This window comes from Montipora capricornis, chromosome 6, assembly GCF_036669925.1.
Source record: "Montipora capricornis isolate CH-2021 chromosome 6, ASM3666992v2, whole genome shotgun sequence".
Taxonomy (NCBI): Eukaryota; Metazoa; Cnidaria; class Anthozoa; order Scleractinia; family Acroporidae; genus Montipora; species Montipora capricornis.
Genome location: NC_090888.1, coordinates 53,778,958 through 53,796,457, shown reverse-complemented (window position 1 = coordinate 53,796,457; position 17,500 = coordinate 53,778,958). Strand labels below are relative to the sequence as shown.

At 40.3% G+C, this 17,500-nt stretch overlaps 2 protein-coding genes across 4 annotated transcripts in view; one reads left to right on the top strand and one right to left on the bottom strand.

Annotated features, from left to right (window-relative positions):
- Positions 1-4,378, top strand: part of LOC138052494 (E3 UFM1-protein ligase 1 homolog) — a 43,255-nt gene extending 38,877 nt beyond the window's left edge. For both annotated transcript variants that reach the window (XM_068899016.1, XM_068899017.1), the window contains exons 13-17: positions 1-29; positions 922-1,052; positions 1,346-1,426; positions 3,049-3,140; positions 3,875-4,378. The exon at positions 1-29 is cut by the window's left edge and continues 123 nt beyond it. In XM_068899016.1, coding sequence (XP_068755117.1) covers positions 1-29; positions 922-1,052; positions 1,346-1,426; positions 3,049-3,140; positions 3,875-4,265 — 724 coding nt within the window. In that variant the 3' untranslated portion in view covers positions 4,266-4,378. The remainder of the gene's footprint in view (positions 30-921; positions 1,053-1,345; positions 1,427-3,048; positions 3,141-3,874) is intronic.
- The window catches only part of LOC138052493 (midasin-like), a 139,948-nt gene continuing 126,693 nt past the window's right edge, over positions 4,246-17,500 (bottom strand). For both annotated transcript variants that reach the window (XM_068899014.1, XM_068899015.1), the window contains exons 85-95: positions 16,640-16,708; positions 15,551-15,754; positions 14,214-14,333; positions 13,375-13,599; positions 10,382-10,579; positions 8,709-8,917; positions 7,986-8,160; positions 6,960-7,033; positions 6,608-6,722; positions 6,059-6,190; positions 4,246-5,411 (exon numbers count right to left, since the gene is read on the bottom strand). In XM_068899014.1, the coding sequence (XP_068755115.1) occupies positions 5,151-5,411; positions 6,059-6,190; positions 6,608-6,722; positions 6,960-7,033; positions 7,986-8,160; positions 8,709-8,917; positions 10,382-10,579; positions 13,375-13,599; positions 14,214-14,333; positions 15,551-15,754; positions 16,640-16,708 (1,782 nt within the window). In that variant the 3' untranslated portion in view covers positions 4,246-5,150. The remainder of the gene's footprint in view (positions 5,412-6,058; positions 6,191-6,607; positions 6,723-6,959; positions 7,034-7,985; positions 8,161-8,708; positions 8,918-10,381; positions 10,580-13,374; positions 13,600-14,213; positions 14,334-15,550; positions 15,755-16,639; positions 16,709-17,500) is intronic.

Sequence of the window (17,500 nt, the reverse complement as noted above, 5' to 3'; positions counted from 1 at the left end):
GTTCGACAAGGGCATCAAGTTATTTGCTGGTAAGTCGTGCGACATCTGTTGTTTCGCTGTGCCATTCATAAACACGAGGATTCAGAATTCAAAATTTCAAAAAACGGTTTCGTTCTACACTGCCTTTAAACATTGCAGCGTTACGGGTAAATGAGTGACATCAAGCCTTGCGATTGGTTGATTTTCTGTTTTTGCTTCTAACGGTCTTGATTTATTGGCAGTAAAAACGCCAAACCGTTTGTTGAAAGTTGAACTTGAGAGTCGGCATATTTGTGAATCGCGTAGTAACTTGGACATTGGCGGGTCAGTAAACGATATGTTATATTCATGCGGTTATTCTATCCCCGTCGAAGGGAAAGAACGATTTTCCGAGGACTAACATGGTTTACCCAACAAATTAAGTAGTACAGTTAGAGCGGTTTTCAATTGAACGTCGAAAGTAATTAGCGAATTGCTTTGTTTTATGATTACTTCACTCAGTGATTGGTTCAAAGTTCTCGCGCCACTTTTTAACCAATCAGAAGTAAACCAAAGTAATTACTTTAGTTTTGGTTTTACGACACGCGATTGAAACTTGCTCTATCTTGGGGAAACAGTGGAGATATTTTTAATCATATATTTTGCATAGTTACATTTTCAAGTTTACGGTTCGAATATAGATTGCTTTCTTTTTTGTGGTGCATGATTGTTGTAGTAAATACGCTCTTTCAAACAATCGTTAATCTTCTGCGTTTTCGTTTTGTCTGTGAACGAACACCCCATCGTCACGACTTGCAGTGCCTGGTCATAGTTGTAAAAAGAGTACGACTAAACCGGTGCGCCGGGATCCACGATTGCTTGGAATCATGAACCAGCAGTTAGCACCAGTAGTTTGATTTCAGCCAAGAGGTGGATTCAACGAGTATCTTCTATTTTTCGCAGATGATGTCCAAGTACAGCTTTGCCGCCATCTTCTGAAAACCGTTTGCACAGACATGGTGAATCAGGCAGTCAGTCTTTTAGGTGCTGATCACATGATCACAATCAAGGATGACTCGGCTTTAACACAAGAGGTATGACCAGATGATGACCAGTGAGTGTCACAAGCCTTGCGCCACATCTTCATTCAAAAGCAAAAGCAATTGACGTGGAAGCTCGCGTTTTTCGCGCGGGTAGCTCCATCTGCTTGTCTTTAGTTTTGGCTTTTGATTGGCTCATCTACGTCTATCGTGATTGGACAATTTTCACGACGTTGCACGTGGTTTTGGTTTCGGTTTAACGACACTGGCTTCAAAGAAAACCAAGATAATTGATTTTGTCGTTTTAGTCATATGTACAGTGTTTTTCTTTTTATTTCATTTCATAGGATCGCCTGAAAATAATTTCCAAACTGCCAGAGAAAATAAAAACTGAACTGATCAAGCTTAATACGACCCTAAGTGGAAAGGTTTGTGCAATTTTTTTAATGGTTGTTCCTCTTGTCAAAAATGAATGAATGGAAACCTTGTTGGGCGGTTGTACGGAAGGCAAAGAGTTGGTTACTGAGGGTAGGTGCTCCTGGCACAAACCCATTCTGAGTATCGCCTGGATTTGTCGACTCCACCAGATATCGTAAATCCTCCTTCCATTTTGTTTTCTTAAGGACGGTGCCTACTATTGTTATTGCGCATACGTTCTGCGCATCTCGAGATACTCGGATTTCCTATTGCTGGTGCTTATAATACAGGGATATTTTTGCGCGGTTCATAACTATGCGGAGAAAGCAGAACTTAGCAACTGATCTTGGTATACAAAAAGAAGATTGGAGATAACCACGCATTTTTCAGAGATAATTGAGTTTCAATTTGGAAAAGAACGCCATGCATTGCTTTGTATTTTAAAGCTTTTTACAAATATTGTTTATTAATTATCTTCGAAAAATGCCTGATTAGCCTCAGTTTTCTTTTTGGATTTCAATAACACTTGTTTTCTGCATATTCAGTAAAAAGCGCAAAAATACCTTTGAATTAGTAGGCACCGTCCTTAAGGCGTGTTCACAAAGACCACTTTTACATTCTTTTATCTTTATGTTAATTAGACCTACTTTCCTCATTTTGAAACAAATATTCTTTTGAAATAGGCTAGAAAGGCTTATTAGCGTTAAAACAAAAGAATAATTTATTTGGCCGCCATTAAGAAAGTAGTCTATAGGAATGTTTTCACTCACGTGACCAGCAGCCATATTGGATTACTGAAACAAAAGAAAGGATTTGCATAAAAATAGAGTTCAATTCCCAGAGGATTAGTTTGGTACACCAACATGGCCGCCGTGACGTCATGTGAAAACGCTTCATTAGGCCTCGATTATGATCAAATTATAATCCAATTTAGTTTGGAATGGGTTCATATCAACTTACAGTACGTGATTGTAATTGGATTATAATTATTTCAAACAACCTCAGGGGGGTTATTTGAAGTAATTACAATGCGTTCTTGAACAGAATAGCGAACACGTGGTGGTATATGAGCGGACGAAACTTCTAATCGCTTTATGGAGCGAATATTTGGATTTGACTTCTTCTATTCTCGGAATCCTTGGTTCTCTTTTAGGCGCAAGCATGGTGATTATAATCGTGGCAGCCACGGTATACGGCGCCATTTTGTCTCACTGCGAGGTTACCCTGCTTATTGTATTTGAATTTTCGCAGATGTGAAACAAACATAATTGAATAAAATTAAATGGAGTATGATAGCCTGAATTATACTTCAGTCGATCATAATCAACGTTAAGTGTGAGCACGGCTTTAGTGTTTTGTAGCCGCAACAAGCTTCAAGCATTTTATTCAATAGGCTAGTTTCGAATTGTGCAGCAACAAAAGAACGGAGTCGAGGTTCAGGGGAATAATTAGCATTTTGTTTTGTTCAAAACAAAGGAAAATGCAAATTATTCCCCTGAACCTTGACTCTGTTCTTTTGTTGCTGCACAATTCGAAACTAGCCTATTGTTTGTACACTTGGCTCTAGACTTTCCAATCGTTGTCCTGGACTGAACGTCAATCGATTGACCTTACAGTATAACCGTTTTTTTAGGAAACAGAGGAATTCTTTATCCAATTTGAGGTCATATGTGGTCTGGATTACTGCGAGTTTATGTTGAAAAAGCTGGATAAGAAAAGAGAAAGGTGAGTTTCCCTGTTGTAATTGTTTGTCATACAACTGGCAGTCGTGTTGATAGCCTGCGTAGCATGGCGGTTTTGTCGAGCCGGACGCACGAGCGGCGAAGAGGCGAGAAAAACAAAAACCGCTCCCGCCCCAATCTCCTCGCGGTTTTTTTGCCCTCGCCCGCCTTTATTACTTAGCAACCAAAACCGCCATGCTACGCAGGCTATCGTGTTGAGTAAAAATTCATCATCCTCATTTGCTCACAGCAGAAATTTGTAACCACAAGGTCACGAGGAAGAACTCATGCAGAAATCACCAGGCTTATGAGATTAAAAAAAAAAAAAAAAAGATATTAATATCTTACAGCCATTTCGATACTATCAAATAGCGTGGTCAACAAGAGGACAAAATGGCTTTGTCCCCTACAAATTGTTTTCAAAGCGTACTTTCTTATGAAAATCAGTTTTTTATTTACCTTCCTGAGGTAGTTCATTCTTTTTAATCTGCAGTGTTCCCTTGGAAAACTTGGTGGATTTGGAACTTCGGCCCTCCCTATTGTCTTTATTTCACGCCAGTCATTTGTTGTTTTTTTTTTCCGATCTTCTGCAAACTTTCTTTAGTTTGAAATGCTTGGTTCTCAGCCAGAATGATTTTAAACAAAGTCAACTCAATAGGGAGTTACTGGCCGCGATTGGTCACAAAGATAAAGAGTGTTTACGTCAGTAATTGTTTTTTCTTATATTTCTTACTGCAGACAGTTGACTTTGGAACGCCGCTGCGCTTTACAAGAGCAGTTACGACAGGAAATTGAGCCAGCGATGGCACTTCACCTTGCGTCAGTGGTGTTATTCCAACACCACACAGGCTGCATGTTACACGCACCTGGCCGTTGCGTTCCGCAGATAATAAGCTACCTTGAAGACAAATTAAGTCCGGAACATTACGATAAATTAAACCAGTACGTAATGCTCGTTATAAAACAACTGTCAGGGAGTGACAAGGACTCTGTTCGGAACAGTGAGAACGAAGACCAAGAACCGACTCAGGATCAGGAGAAGAGTACAGCAGCTCAACTAGAGGAAGGACTTAAAGATATTAAGAAAATAGCGCTTGAACTTAAAAAGATAAAGGACACAAATTCTTAATTTTAATGAGAGATGGTACAAAGTACTATTGATATTTTCTGCTTAAGTTCATGTGCTGTCGAAAACCGGACCGGCCGAGCCTAACAGCTGTGTATAAAAATTTAGAAACACCACGAAGAGTTTTGCTGATAGAAATTGCTAGCAATCCTTATCCTTTGGAAGCAGACGTATAATGATTGATGGCTCCTGCTTCTCCCGCAATGTTCGATGGGCCATATTCGTAAACTCGGAGTAAAATAGACGAATGGAAATGTAGGCTCACCACATCCTACAAGTGATTTGCACAATGAGGCGTTTCCGAGTAACAGGCAGCAACCTGGTGTGTGGCATTTTCTCTTTAATGTTCTCGGTAATCTTTCCTTTTCTCATATTTTTCTATTGTGCAAGCGCTAAGCAGAAACATTTCGTAGAATTAAGAAAGGTCAACTCCCGGACACCGCGTCCGTCACTCACGACGGCTGTGCTACACTCAAGATCAGCCTCACCGTTAAGAAGAGTCACATTTCACCTCGTCCCCACAAACGCCTGCTTACCTGATAGACATTCCTTTCCCACAGTTTGACCGGCGAGGCCAACCACGATCCAGTCAAACGATGACCGATTAAGCTTATTTAGTAATCCGTTATACTCGCCATCATGTTTCTCTTGAATTTCCTACTAAAGTTGTTCTGCGTGTGACCTCACCTTCGAGAATTCAGTAGATGAAATTCGACTGGCTAAACTGCGAAAAACAAGCGTTAGTGAGGTGAGGCTGAAATACGAATCTCCTAAAAACGACTGTATGGGAGGCTATTAAGAGCTCAGCTGAAACGCCTGGCGAGAAACGTGCCGGTGGTAGCTATTACGTCATACCCATCTTTTCCCAGGATCTCTCGTCTGTTATGTTCAATCTATGCTTGCAACCAATTCAAACCACTGTCTCAAAGCGTCACTCAAAATCTGCGGCAACGCGTTGATTTCCCGTAGTATAATGTAAAACGGAAACGGAAACTGTTCCATGTAGGATTTAATTTCCGGTGGCTTTCCCGGGCTAAAGATTGGGACTCTGATGTCAAGAACAGAGTCTTTGTTAGCAGGATTGTCGAGTATCACAAAAACCATGAAAATATTAGCCTCTCTTGCAACTCTCACAGCTTTTTGGACAGTCTGCAAAAGAAAAGTTTTATTTACAAATGTGCAGTGTTTTTATCCTAATCTCCCTTTTAGAGAATAGTGGGAAAAAGGAAACGAGAGCAACTTGAAAATTTGAAATCCCGATCCAGTCGCCTCTTTGCAGTCTGACGGTCAGTTTTTCTCAAGTATGTCGAGGGGACAGTAATGCAAGATTTAATATCGCGGAGCTACAACCCTCGCCCAAAAAAACAGGAGGAAAAAGGTTCGAAATCGGACCTAACAAAGACCTAAGAATACAGAGACTTAAAATCGCGTTTACGGCAAACGTCAAGCTAACATTCTCGTTTTTGCCACACATCAAAGAAACTTGTTTGACCATGACTTTGGCTCATTTTCTGAATGTAATCTACAGAGATCGAGCAACTTGTCGCGAGATAGAGAAATGAGAGCAAGAATAAGAGAATCTTTATGTTTGTCTAACACACAAACCTGCCGTTCCCCGTTGGCCGCTTCACGTAAACGCGATGAAAAATCTTTCTAACATCTGGTTCTAAATAACGTCACGTGGGTGACTAATTCTCTGCCGGGGAAGTGGTCTATACTTTCATCGACAAATTTTTATGGGTTTTAAAGACTGCTTCGGTTGGTTTGGGAAAACAAACTGTTCAAGATTCACTGACCTCCATTCCCTCCAGGAATATGCCCCTTCCGTCAGATACAATCAGCAGAAGCTGAGACGTGTCTCTTCTCACTCGGGGAGATGAATGTGATCTCTGAGCCGTAAGCATTAAGCTGGTACAGGTGTCAAGAAGCTGTAATAGCCACATAATAAGAAATCACATAAATTAAAAGATAAGTCAAAATGGAGTAAAAACGTATTTATGTACATCGGTATTTCAAGCTTGTACCTTCAGTGCATGATGGTGAATAGAAAGAAATAGTTCAACTAAATATGGCAGCGTTGAAAACGCAACTAGAAGAATGCAGCGGCAAAAATGGATTTTGAGCATGCGCAGGGTACTTGAATTTCGGACCACCAAAGACATATCCATATGGTTCTCGGAGCGAGATTTGCATTCCCATTCAAATCCAGTATCCCTACAACTGGCCTTCGCCGCTTCCGATCTCGGCCTCCTAAGATGTGAGAGCTAAACGCGTTTTCTCGGTTCAAAACACCTTCTTTTCTCTTGTAATCAAACTTACTTCATATAAAGACTTTTTAAACTCACTTGTGCCACTTTGGTTTTCTGCTGATCAAACGTGAATTGCTGCAGGATTCTAGCTCCTGATTGATCGGTAAATGGTTCGTGAAAAGGATGTAAAAGGCGGACAGTTTCACCAAAGCTGAGAAAGAAAAATTCAAAAGAAATTCACAAGCGAATGAGAATAAGAAAAAAACTGACCACTCGTAGGTTCCGTATGTGCGCCCAATCACCACGTGTCGGGAAATCGCAACACCCACGGGTATCAAATGAGCCAAATTCGTATCATGGGGGAAAGAATTATGCAGCCACTGTTGATGGCGGGAAAAGTGTAAGAACTAAAGAGCGCTTTTAACCTTCATTCATAAAGGGCTTTTACCTGCAGACACCGAGATCTCCGGCTTCCAGTCGGCTTAATGCATTGCTCATAACTGCTAGCGACTCGAATGCCAGCTAAAACGAGAAAAAAGACAGGAAATTTTTTCAATATTGTTCACAATACAAGATCCAAACCCTGCATACTGATGTATTAGTTGCATGTAAACCATAGTTTTAATTCTTCTGTATGTGCGTGCGCTTGTCCTGCTTTCCTGAACTTGATGATTGTGACTAGAATGGATACGCTACAGTCAGGTGGTACACTTTATGACAACTACATAACATTGCGTTAGCTTGGCGAGGTGAAGATGCCGTGTGTATATAAAATGTCACCTTAGACGGTCATAATAACTAACCATTCTCGAACGAGCGCCGATTAGCATTTAACACTACAAACGATACTACTTATGGTGCATGGAATGACTGGTTCTTTTCCTGAAGTTATAAGTTGGATTATGTATTTGACACCTGAATGTGGTGTATCCATTTTAATCGCAACCTTCCAACGTCGTTTGATCACGTGGCCAGCGGCCATGATTTTTAACCAAAACACAACTCAATTATTTGCGTAAGAATGAAGATTAATTCCCGTGGGATATACTTCATGTGTAAAGTGTTCTTACAGTCACTGCAAATATAAAATGTTTAATATTATAAAACGATCATAACAGCGACATTAACTGGGATCTTACGCGAGACAAGTTTTGCAAGTAAGGACAGAAAACCGAAGTGACCATTTCGCACGCCAGGACAGTAGTCTCTCCTAGATTTTAGGGATATGAAAAATAAACCGTACCCTCGTCCAACCACACTTGTGTGGGACGATAAAGACCCAATATAGTGTGCGAAAAGAGTGTGAGGTGGGTTGACATTTACGTTCAATGTTCTGGGGTTCCAGTGAATCCGGTTATGGGTCTTCTCAGACCTCAGTTGCTTATTTCTGTGCTAGTAATGTGCTGACATAAAAATACAAATCTCGTTGCTTTGCGGGAATTTAGAATAATAGCAAAGCATCAAAGTTACTTACCTGCTTGGAGTGATTATCATTCATACTAGAGGAATCATCGACAGCTAGCATGATTTGGTACTGCCGTTTACTCGGCTTAGTCCTCCTCAGCCAGATCTTGTCCTTGCGAAACTGACTTGCGATGTATGGGATCACCTTTCTCATGTTTAATCTTTTGCCGGATCGGTAATCACCTCTGACAACAAACAAAGAAAAAACAAAACAAAAAAAACGTTCAAGGCCATCTTAACATGAGAAAACAAGCCAGTCTTTCCCAGCCACTTATACCTACCCTCGCAAGCTGATCTCTATACGATACCCCATGCACGTGTACAATATTACGATCTTTTCGCTCGGCATCTCACAGTTTATTGTTTGTAAAAAATTATGGCAGTCCACAAACACTCGAGTCGCCGGAGCGAAAAGACCACAAGCCATTCATCGCGGTTTTTGTAACATAATGTGCGAAAGGCGATTAAAAGTCGATATGAGAAATGCTCACAAGAAAAAAACAGATTTCATATACACTACAGTCAAGAGTGTACACGTTACTAGTCGCCTGTTTAACTCCTAAAAGTAAGAGGGAAAATTACAGTCAACCCTCTAGTAAGCGAGACCCCCCCCCCCCTCCCCAAGACAAAAAGCGCATTTGAGAGGTCGTCGCTACAGGATAGTCGATTTTTGGAGTCTTCATTCTCAGTCAAAGCATATAAGGCAACACTTGTTTTCTCGAATTTAACATACTTGAGTTTTGTGGCCAATGAAGGTTCCAGTACCAGTCTTAACTGCTCACAAAGCTCCTGCGAGAGACCGGTGGTGAGAAGTTCATACTTGTGCCAGGCCTCTTGGGCGACCTGTTGCTCCTCGCTCGTTCCTCGATCTAGGTTGCTCCACTCTGCTAACTGTTTCTCAAGTTCTGACCTGAGTTTCTCAGGGTCCAAGGAAGATATATCCTACCGAAAAAAAAAAGCTGAAACACAATTGCTAAAAACCAACCTCGCCTTCATATTTGCATGTACATATTGAGGTCTTTCTTTCAGTTTCATCAAAACCCCAAATTTTCTTGTGTAATTTGATTGGGATTCAGTGGGCACTCTGTGAAGGAGTTTTCAATGCTTAGGTTATTCCAATTCACGGGTGACATGTCAGTTGAACTAATACGGTAAATTACAGAATATAGCTGATGCTTAGAGTCTATTCATTACCCAAGAGAAACAATCTGCTATCAGGTTTGACCCCAACAACATCACCCAACAGGTGTCAATTTCTAAATCAAGTTTGCGGGAAAATAGACAATAGACCAAATCGGTTAACTCAATGTTGTACCCAGTTCAAATCTCCCAGGGTCAAGAAGGCATTAAATTTGCATTAAAATGTAGCATTCACGTATAGATGATGTGGAAATACCTAGCACAAAAAGTTTTCTTCCTGAAGAAAAGTGCGAAACACTATTTCTTTTTAGGGTGTTTTCAACGTGTTAATTAAACCTAAATACTGTAGATCAGCGCGGCTTGGCTCAGAAACGCTATGTTGAACTAAAACTTTCATTCTGCCTGTTTTCATAGACCTCTTTCATCTTTCGGCCGAATAGAATATTCTTTTGTTTTAATGCTAATAAGCCTCTCTAGCCTCGCTACGAAAATGAGGCCACCAGGTCTAATTAACATAAATACAACAGAGTGGTCGCCATTTATGAAAGTGATCTATTCTTTACATAGCGGTAAGTTTGACCCAGGCCCCATCGTCCAAGGGCATTCTGAGATATGGAAACAAGTCATAACCTGACTCCATTTACTCTTTTGCTTCTTTAGTCTAGTCAGGTTGCCTTTCATTTGTGACCAATTACGATTAAAATAAAGTAACTTAAAGGGGCAGTGTCACACTATTTTAGTCAAACTTCAAAACACTAAAACACGTCCTTGCATCAATGAATACCAAAAAATAATGCTGTAGTTTTGTTGCCAATGCAATAACCATTGAAGTGTACTGAAGCTATTCTTTGTTGTTTGCACCCAAGGATGGAGAACACGGAAATGGATTGAAACTTGAAAAATCTGGCCAGTTCTTTCAAGTTTGGAGACTGTGTCGTCAGAAGGACACCAAAAATTAAATACGAATAGCTCGTTGTGCCATAAATATATTTCACATCTTGTCAGTGGGTTGTCAGGAATGTTGTATGTGTGAGCTGAAGTACTAATTTAGATTTGCACCCATTTTGACCTAAAAAGAGCAAATTTAGCGTGACAGTGCCCCTTTAAATACTTGACCTCTCAGCTTGGTTTTCAATATTTTGAGAAGCTTTTTCGTGCAATAATTTTTGCCAAAATTAACTTTCGGTTGTTCAAAACCTCGTTTTGGCTCTTTCTAAGCTTAAATCCAACCATAATTGGACATTAGACAACCGTTACAGGGCTTACCATTTTCTCGAATGCAAAGGCCATCTCGGAAGAGTGATAGGTGCTCAGCAAGCGGTCAGCGGTAATTTCTTCACTATCGCTAGTTTCCATTCCTTCTCGGTCCACGGCCTTGGCCTCTTCTTCTTCTTGTTCAGTATCCGTTGTGATGGTTGGTTTAACAGGTGGCAGCAATCTGGTTTGTTTTGGTCTGTCTGGTGTCTGAGGTTTTAAAATGATTTTCAAGGTCAATGTCACATTAAATCTAACTGTGGCAGCTCTTAAACTTTGGACTCTTAAAAAATGTACTCACACCGTTATTACAGATAACAGCGGTTTTGACAAATGAGTCAAAACCTTACGTTGCGCATTGACCGATACTAGCCTCGTTGCCATTTTTTTTAAATAAAATAAACTAAAAAAAAACCGCCTGCTCAAGTGTAGTAACACCGTATACGTGGTATAGGTGGCCAAAAAACTATCCATAGTCCCATTTTGAGGAATTTCTTTCTCTTTCTTATTTCGATATGTCTGATCCATTGTTACGATCCATTGTGCACGACCCAGATCACGGAGCTGGGGGCTGTTTCTCGAAAGTCCCGAAACTTTACGGGCAATTTCGGGTGTCACAATTCCCTTTGTAACTCAAGAACGGAGGGCATTTAATTCGTCAAACTTCATAGTTATTTTTCTTTTTGTTACTTTGAAACATGTTAAAAGATCGGCTTTCCAAAACAAGCGGTTGGCAATTTCACAGATGGCTTTTCGGGACTTTCGAGAAACAAACAACCCGAGGGATTCGTTGAAATACACAAGTCCTGCTTTCGGGAAGGCGTGCATGAAAGTTACTAAGACAACTTACGCAAGGACGACGACGACAGCAAAGAGAGTGGGAGGTTTTGAATCCGGAAAGAATTTGGAATCGTGTGGACGGTTGAATCCGGATACTTTGAGCGCTGACCGCTTCTCTTGTCGCCAACTCGCACGCCTGATGGCGCATGCACGTGTTGACAATAGAAACAGAGGAGTCCCGGATAATAGAACGAATCCAGATACGCGTGGACGGGTCTAAAGGACCAAAAACAATAGCTATGTACGCCTTGCACGTGCGTTTTACATTTCGATACATTTCTTAGTCGTCCTCGCCCTGAAAATGACGTGAATTGTCGAAATATGAGGTTTTTGACGATAAATTCCGAATTTTCTGTCCAACCATCCGCACCGTTCATGCCAATTTTGTTTCTGGAACGTTGGTACACACTTTGCATGCCGAACGACTTGGAATAATCGCGAAATTATTATCATAAAGGGAAATAGTATTTGTAGATAATGTTCTCGTAGCCGTCGTGGTCGTTTTCTTTGCTTAAGGACGTTCGCGCTAATTGTTTGTGCGCAACATAACTGCGCAGGTAACGCGACTGTAATATGTCACGCATTACTTCGAGCATTAGTGAAGTTGAGGTTTGAAAACCTTTGCAGAAACCGAAGAGAAGATCGTGATCGGTCAAAATTGATTAAAAAATACTTGTGAAAGTCAAGAAGACTACTGCACGACTGATATTCGCGTTGTTTTGTCAGTCGTGCACTAGTCTTCGTCACTTTCATAAATATTGTTCAAGCATTAGTTAAAATAACATGGCGACAAAAACGCCGGGAAAAAAATTCCAGGCCGGCAAAAGAATGGCACGTTTATTTCCGAATCATCATGAAACGTTAAAAAGAAGTGAGCGGGAGGATGGAAAAGCTCTTTAAAAGGAAGCTGTGATCGAGTAGTGGCTGAAAGTTTGGAAAACTCGAGGACGAACCGTTGCGTAAATTTAATGGGGCTGTTTTTTTTTAAATGTTTTTATTACCCTACGAACTTAAGTTCAAAATGAATGCATGGTTTTGAAGTTTTTTTCCTTTACTTTCGTGAAAATAGAGCAGTATTTTCGTCCTCGTCCGTTTGAATAGTGCGGACCTGCGTGGAAACAACCAGAGATTAAATTTCACAAAAACCACACTAAAGAAGTGGAGCATGACGGCAATGGAGACATATTATACAAAACACTAACCAAAAGAAGATGACGACTGCTTAAAACTTCGTTGCTGTGCTCGGGAAAGCTTTGTTTTGGGGTAAAAACTTTTCATTCCTTCAACGATCGATCTTCTCTTGGGTTCCAGTCCTCCCCCGACGGGTCACGTAAAAACGTGACAAACAAAGTTTTCCAAGAGCTTCGTAAAATCACATCGATTTTACTCCCTTGGATCATCGGTGACCCCTATTTTTTTAATCATGAATCACTTACGCTACTTACTATCTACAAAATATGATAAAATGAAAAAAATCTCACCGTAAGAAGTTATCTTTTTTTAAAGTTTTCTTTCCTCGTGCCGTCGAATTCCAGTAGTGGTTGCAACGGATAGAGCTTACGAAAACGCTCGTCTAGGATGAACTCTACTGTTTACGACATCCCTAGCGGCATGAAATTATCTTAAAATCCCACCCCTAAAAACCTATGCACGGAAATCTTCACTCTAACTGTTTATTTTTATGATTTTCGATGGATGAGCAGATGAGGCTACCTTCCGTTATTATGACCGATATATCGAAATTAAGGCATTTTTCCACTGCCATTTTCTCCGAAACAAAGTCGGTGACCCCAAATTTTTTTTTTATTTTTGGAGTAAGTACTTTATGACCTAACTCTAGGCGAGAAATGAAGAAAATCTCACCGTAGGAAGATTTTGGCGCGAACGTCCTTAAGCTCCCTATTAGAGGTTGTAGCATCACCGCGCATGCGCTTGGGCCGGGTGACGTTACGACAGTTGGAGACAAATCGGCAGATCAGTTACGACGGTTGCGGACGGATAGGATTACGACCAATCATCGTAGACAAATAGTCAATGCGTGATCTACCTACTACAGCAGAAAAAGGCACGGGACAAACAAAGCCCTCTCGTAATCAGACTAGCCGGTCTGAGTTGAGACGAAAAAAAAACTATCTACAAAAAAAGAGCAGACAACAAGCACTTACAGGGAGTTCAGTTTTATCTTCCAATAAAGCTGATTTCATTTCATAGTCGTCCTCTTCTTCTTCTTCTTTTCGATCATCGCCCTCGCTGTTTGTATCGGGAAAATTAACCTTTTCCTGTTCTTTAGCTTGATCAGCGGTCGCACTGTCAAGAGTTTGAGCATCGTGGTTCGTTGAATCGTCATTTTTCATGTGCTGAAATAGATCTTGGTTCCTCGTCTCGTTCGCCTGGAACAAATAAAAGACTGTTATATACCTTGACTTTCGCTCAACAAAATGAGCACTGTGATTGGTTGATTCTTTGTCACGTGGCCCTGATCAAATTCAAATCAAATTCCGCAGTTGTTGCCCGCTCCAGATGTTTCGCTGCGATTGTTGCAGGAAAAGTCTAAATATATAACAAAGCATTTAATGTCTGGTCCCTCGGGAAACTAGTCAGTTTCGTTTTCCCTCGAGTCCTGATGTTTCCCTCGACTTCGTCTCGGGAAACATGAGGACTCTCGGGAAAACAAAACTAACTGTTTCCCTCCTCAGGACCATACATTAAGTCTATAATGTTATGTGTGATGTTCATTTTGAGCAAATTCGAAATTCCATCGATGGAACAAATGTGAAACAGAAACTTGCTTTGTATGTCTTTAAGTCATTTAATGCTCATTGGAAATGACCTTAGAGGTGAAGTACAATTTCAAAGGAGTTGTAATCTGAAGGGGCCAAAAAATTACCGAAAGCGGGTTAACTACGGTAGCCAAAACGGAGCCTCTACGATGTTATCAAACCTACGCTATGCAACATCATCTTTTCATAAAGATGTCAAATTCTATTTGTATCCAGCGTCGTACCTCTTGCTTTAAACCCATCTCAGTATCATCCACAGTCTTCAATCTCTTATGAGTAATTTCATCCATAGAGCCCAACGCTCGGTCTGATCGGGCGCGGTTCATTTGTTTTCTTTGACGAGACTGTTGAAACAAAAGAACGTGCCTTTGAATTCAACGAACTAAAAGCTCTTCACCTTGTGCAACCACGGCAAAAAAAAAAAAAAAAAAAAGATTTTAAAAGGACCTCCAACATGAAGCAATGAAATTGATTGTGCCATGGGCATACTAGGACAAAAGGGAACGGTGATTTTAAAGTAATAATAATAATAATAATAATAATAATAATAATAATAATAATAATAATAATAATAATAATAATAATAATAATAATAATAATAACAGACGTACTTAGTGCGCATTTCTAATCGTAATGCGCTTACAATAAAAAAGGGAAAGGAATGTCTAATTTATGTTTAGTATAAGAATCTAATATACAATATTAAAAAGTAAATATATAAAAAGTATATAATTATGTTCACATAATATTCATATAGTGAGCATATAATATTCATAAAATGAAACATAGTATTAATATGAAAAGTGTTTTTTAAACATGAGTGTTGTGAGCCGAGATTTAAATGTTTCTGGATCTGCATCAAGAAGATTTACTTGATGGAAATAATTTGTTTCAGTAGATATGTAGAAGGAAGTAAAAAGTGTCTCAACAATTTTGTCCAGGATTGTAGATCATTGTGCGAATGTTAAAAGCACGAAACACTGAATTTCTTGCAAAAATCGTAGACTTCGTCTGGTTTGAGCTACCTCCTTTTACTTTAACTTGTTCGAAATGTTGAGGCAGTCTCAGTAAAGTCAAAGCTGGCCAACAACGTGTTTACCATACTCTATCTAAACCACATAAACTAAGCTCTTCATAGATGTAATGTACCTACAAAGAGCCTCTGGAAATAGTAAAAAAATTACTTTAAAACAGATCTACACCAGTCGTGAGTTAGAAATTTCGGCTCCTACGTCGGGGATCGGGAACAATGGAGTTACCATAATTTGAAAATATATTTGAATCTGTGTTTCGGGTAGGAATTACTTAGTGCTTTTGTCTCTTTTATTTTACGTCATTCGTGTCCTCTGGCTCTCTAGCATTCTTCAACGCGAGGTAAAAGCCCAATTCCACCATCGATAAGTTGCTTGGTATAGGTGACCATAGTGAAAAAGTTACGACTGGTAGGCTAAGCACAATTTTCTGCAAATCTGTCATCGCAACGTCCTAAGAAATACCTTCCCTTAGAATGACGGGCGGTTAATATACAAAAAGAAAGTTGACAATAGCTGTTTCCGCTGACCTGTTGACTAGCATCTACTGGAACTTGAGCGGTGCTGGACTCTCCACGATGCCCCTTAGTGTCAACGCCATCAGCTCGCCCCACTCCCCGCTCTTCATTGCCCCCTGTGGATTCCGATGAGCCAGAGGTTACATCGGTTTTCTCCCCGGTTCCTTCGCCTTCCCCAGAATCCTCCACGGCCTGAACGTTATCTTGAGGCTGGTTCTAAGTAAACAAACAGCCAAGAAAAAGGTGGAATGAGTCGACAAGTAGAAAGTGATGCTCAAGCTAAGCGTTGTGCATCGTGCAAGGACCATCACTTGACTTATTGTAATCTGAAGGGGCCAAGTATTGGAAGAACATGACAGAATGGTTACAAGAATGGCCTTAGGTTTTCAGAGCGTAAACAGGAGATCATCAAGGGGAGCCTACATTCCCCATAATTGCCCTAGGAGTCAATCCTTTCCCGAGTAGATTCTATACACCTTATTCCAAAATAGCCGCCATTTTAGTATTCTTTTGTTTGATTGCAAATTGGCCCTTTTGGTCTCGTTCAAGGTGAAAAGCGTCAATTTGCAAGGAAACAAAAGAATACTAAAATGGCTGCCATTTTGAAATAAGGTGTATTTGTAGACCGCCTTACTTGGGAGATTCAGGACGTCCACTGTCGTACAAGCCAATCAAACAGAGCTATCTCAGCATCAAGGGAAATATGACACTTTTCGTGGGAATAACCTGTTCCTAAAAATAAATTTAATCCGGAAAGGGTTGACTCAGTGGTGTGAGTGTTTTCACGTGACGTCACAGCGGCCATGTTGGTGTACCCAACTAATCCTCTGGGAATTGAGCTCTATTATCATGCAAATGTTTTTCTTTGATTCGGTGGAAAAACAAGGTTACTGATCACGAGAGTGAAAACACTCTATAGAAGCTCCCGATCATAAGCTCCTGGCGTGAATTAATCATTCTCGTCAGCTACGTAGGCTGGTGGATTTTACTATGTGCCCTAGGGAGGGAACACAAAGATTTCTCGACAATGCTTGCGTTGTGATTTAACTACCGGAGAGTATGTTACTAGGTTCAAACCATTTACAAGAACGCTATTCTGACCTTGGTATCCGCTTTTGTTCTCCAGTCTTCTTGATCAGAGTCACCATCATCATCATCATCGTTTTCCTCCTAATTAAGTTCCACAAAATTAGAGCGGTTTTCAATTGAGTGTCGAAAGTAATCAGCGAATTGCTTTGGTTTTGCATTACTTCACGCAGTGATTGGTTCAAAGTTCTCGCGCCACTTTTTCAACCAATCAGAAGTGAAACCAAAACAAAACGTGGCTAGCGCGTGCACATTTTCCCGCGCTTTGTGTCGGCTACGTGTAATTACTTCCAGTTTTGATTGGTTTACCGGATTGTCTCCGTCCTTTTTGATTGGCCAAAGTAATTATTTACGACACTCGATTGAAACTCGCGCTATTGAATCATAAAGACGACTTACATGCCTCATAACAGATTTACCACCCTTAGGTGCTGAAAGGTGCAAAAGGTATCAATAAAGACCCAAGGGTTCGATCGAGAGGAAAAGGTATATTGATGACACAAGAAAACACCACGTCTCAAATCACATCACAGTAAACTGGACCACGAGTCTAAATACTAAACAAAAATATTTCCCCCAATCTGCAATTACATCAAATATTAAGTTAATGTCTTAAGAGTTTGCGATTAAAAAATGGTGAGAACAAGAGCTTCCTTTGAGATGAATCACAAAGAAGACAGCTCTCGATAACCGGCAAACAACGCTAAGAGGGGGAACTGTAAGGCACATGAAAGAGACTATAATTCGCCACTGTAAACCAGCAGCAGTGGTTGAACATTGTTTCAAGATTTTTCATTCCTTTTCACTTTACACACGACACATCCAATCTGTTGAAATGCAACGTTAACCGGTGTCAAATGTTATCTCCAATCCCAA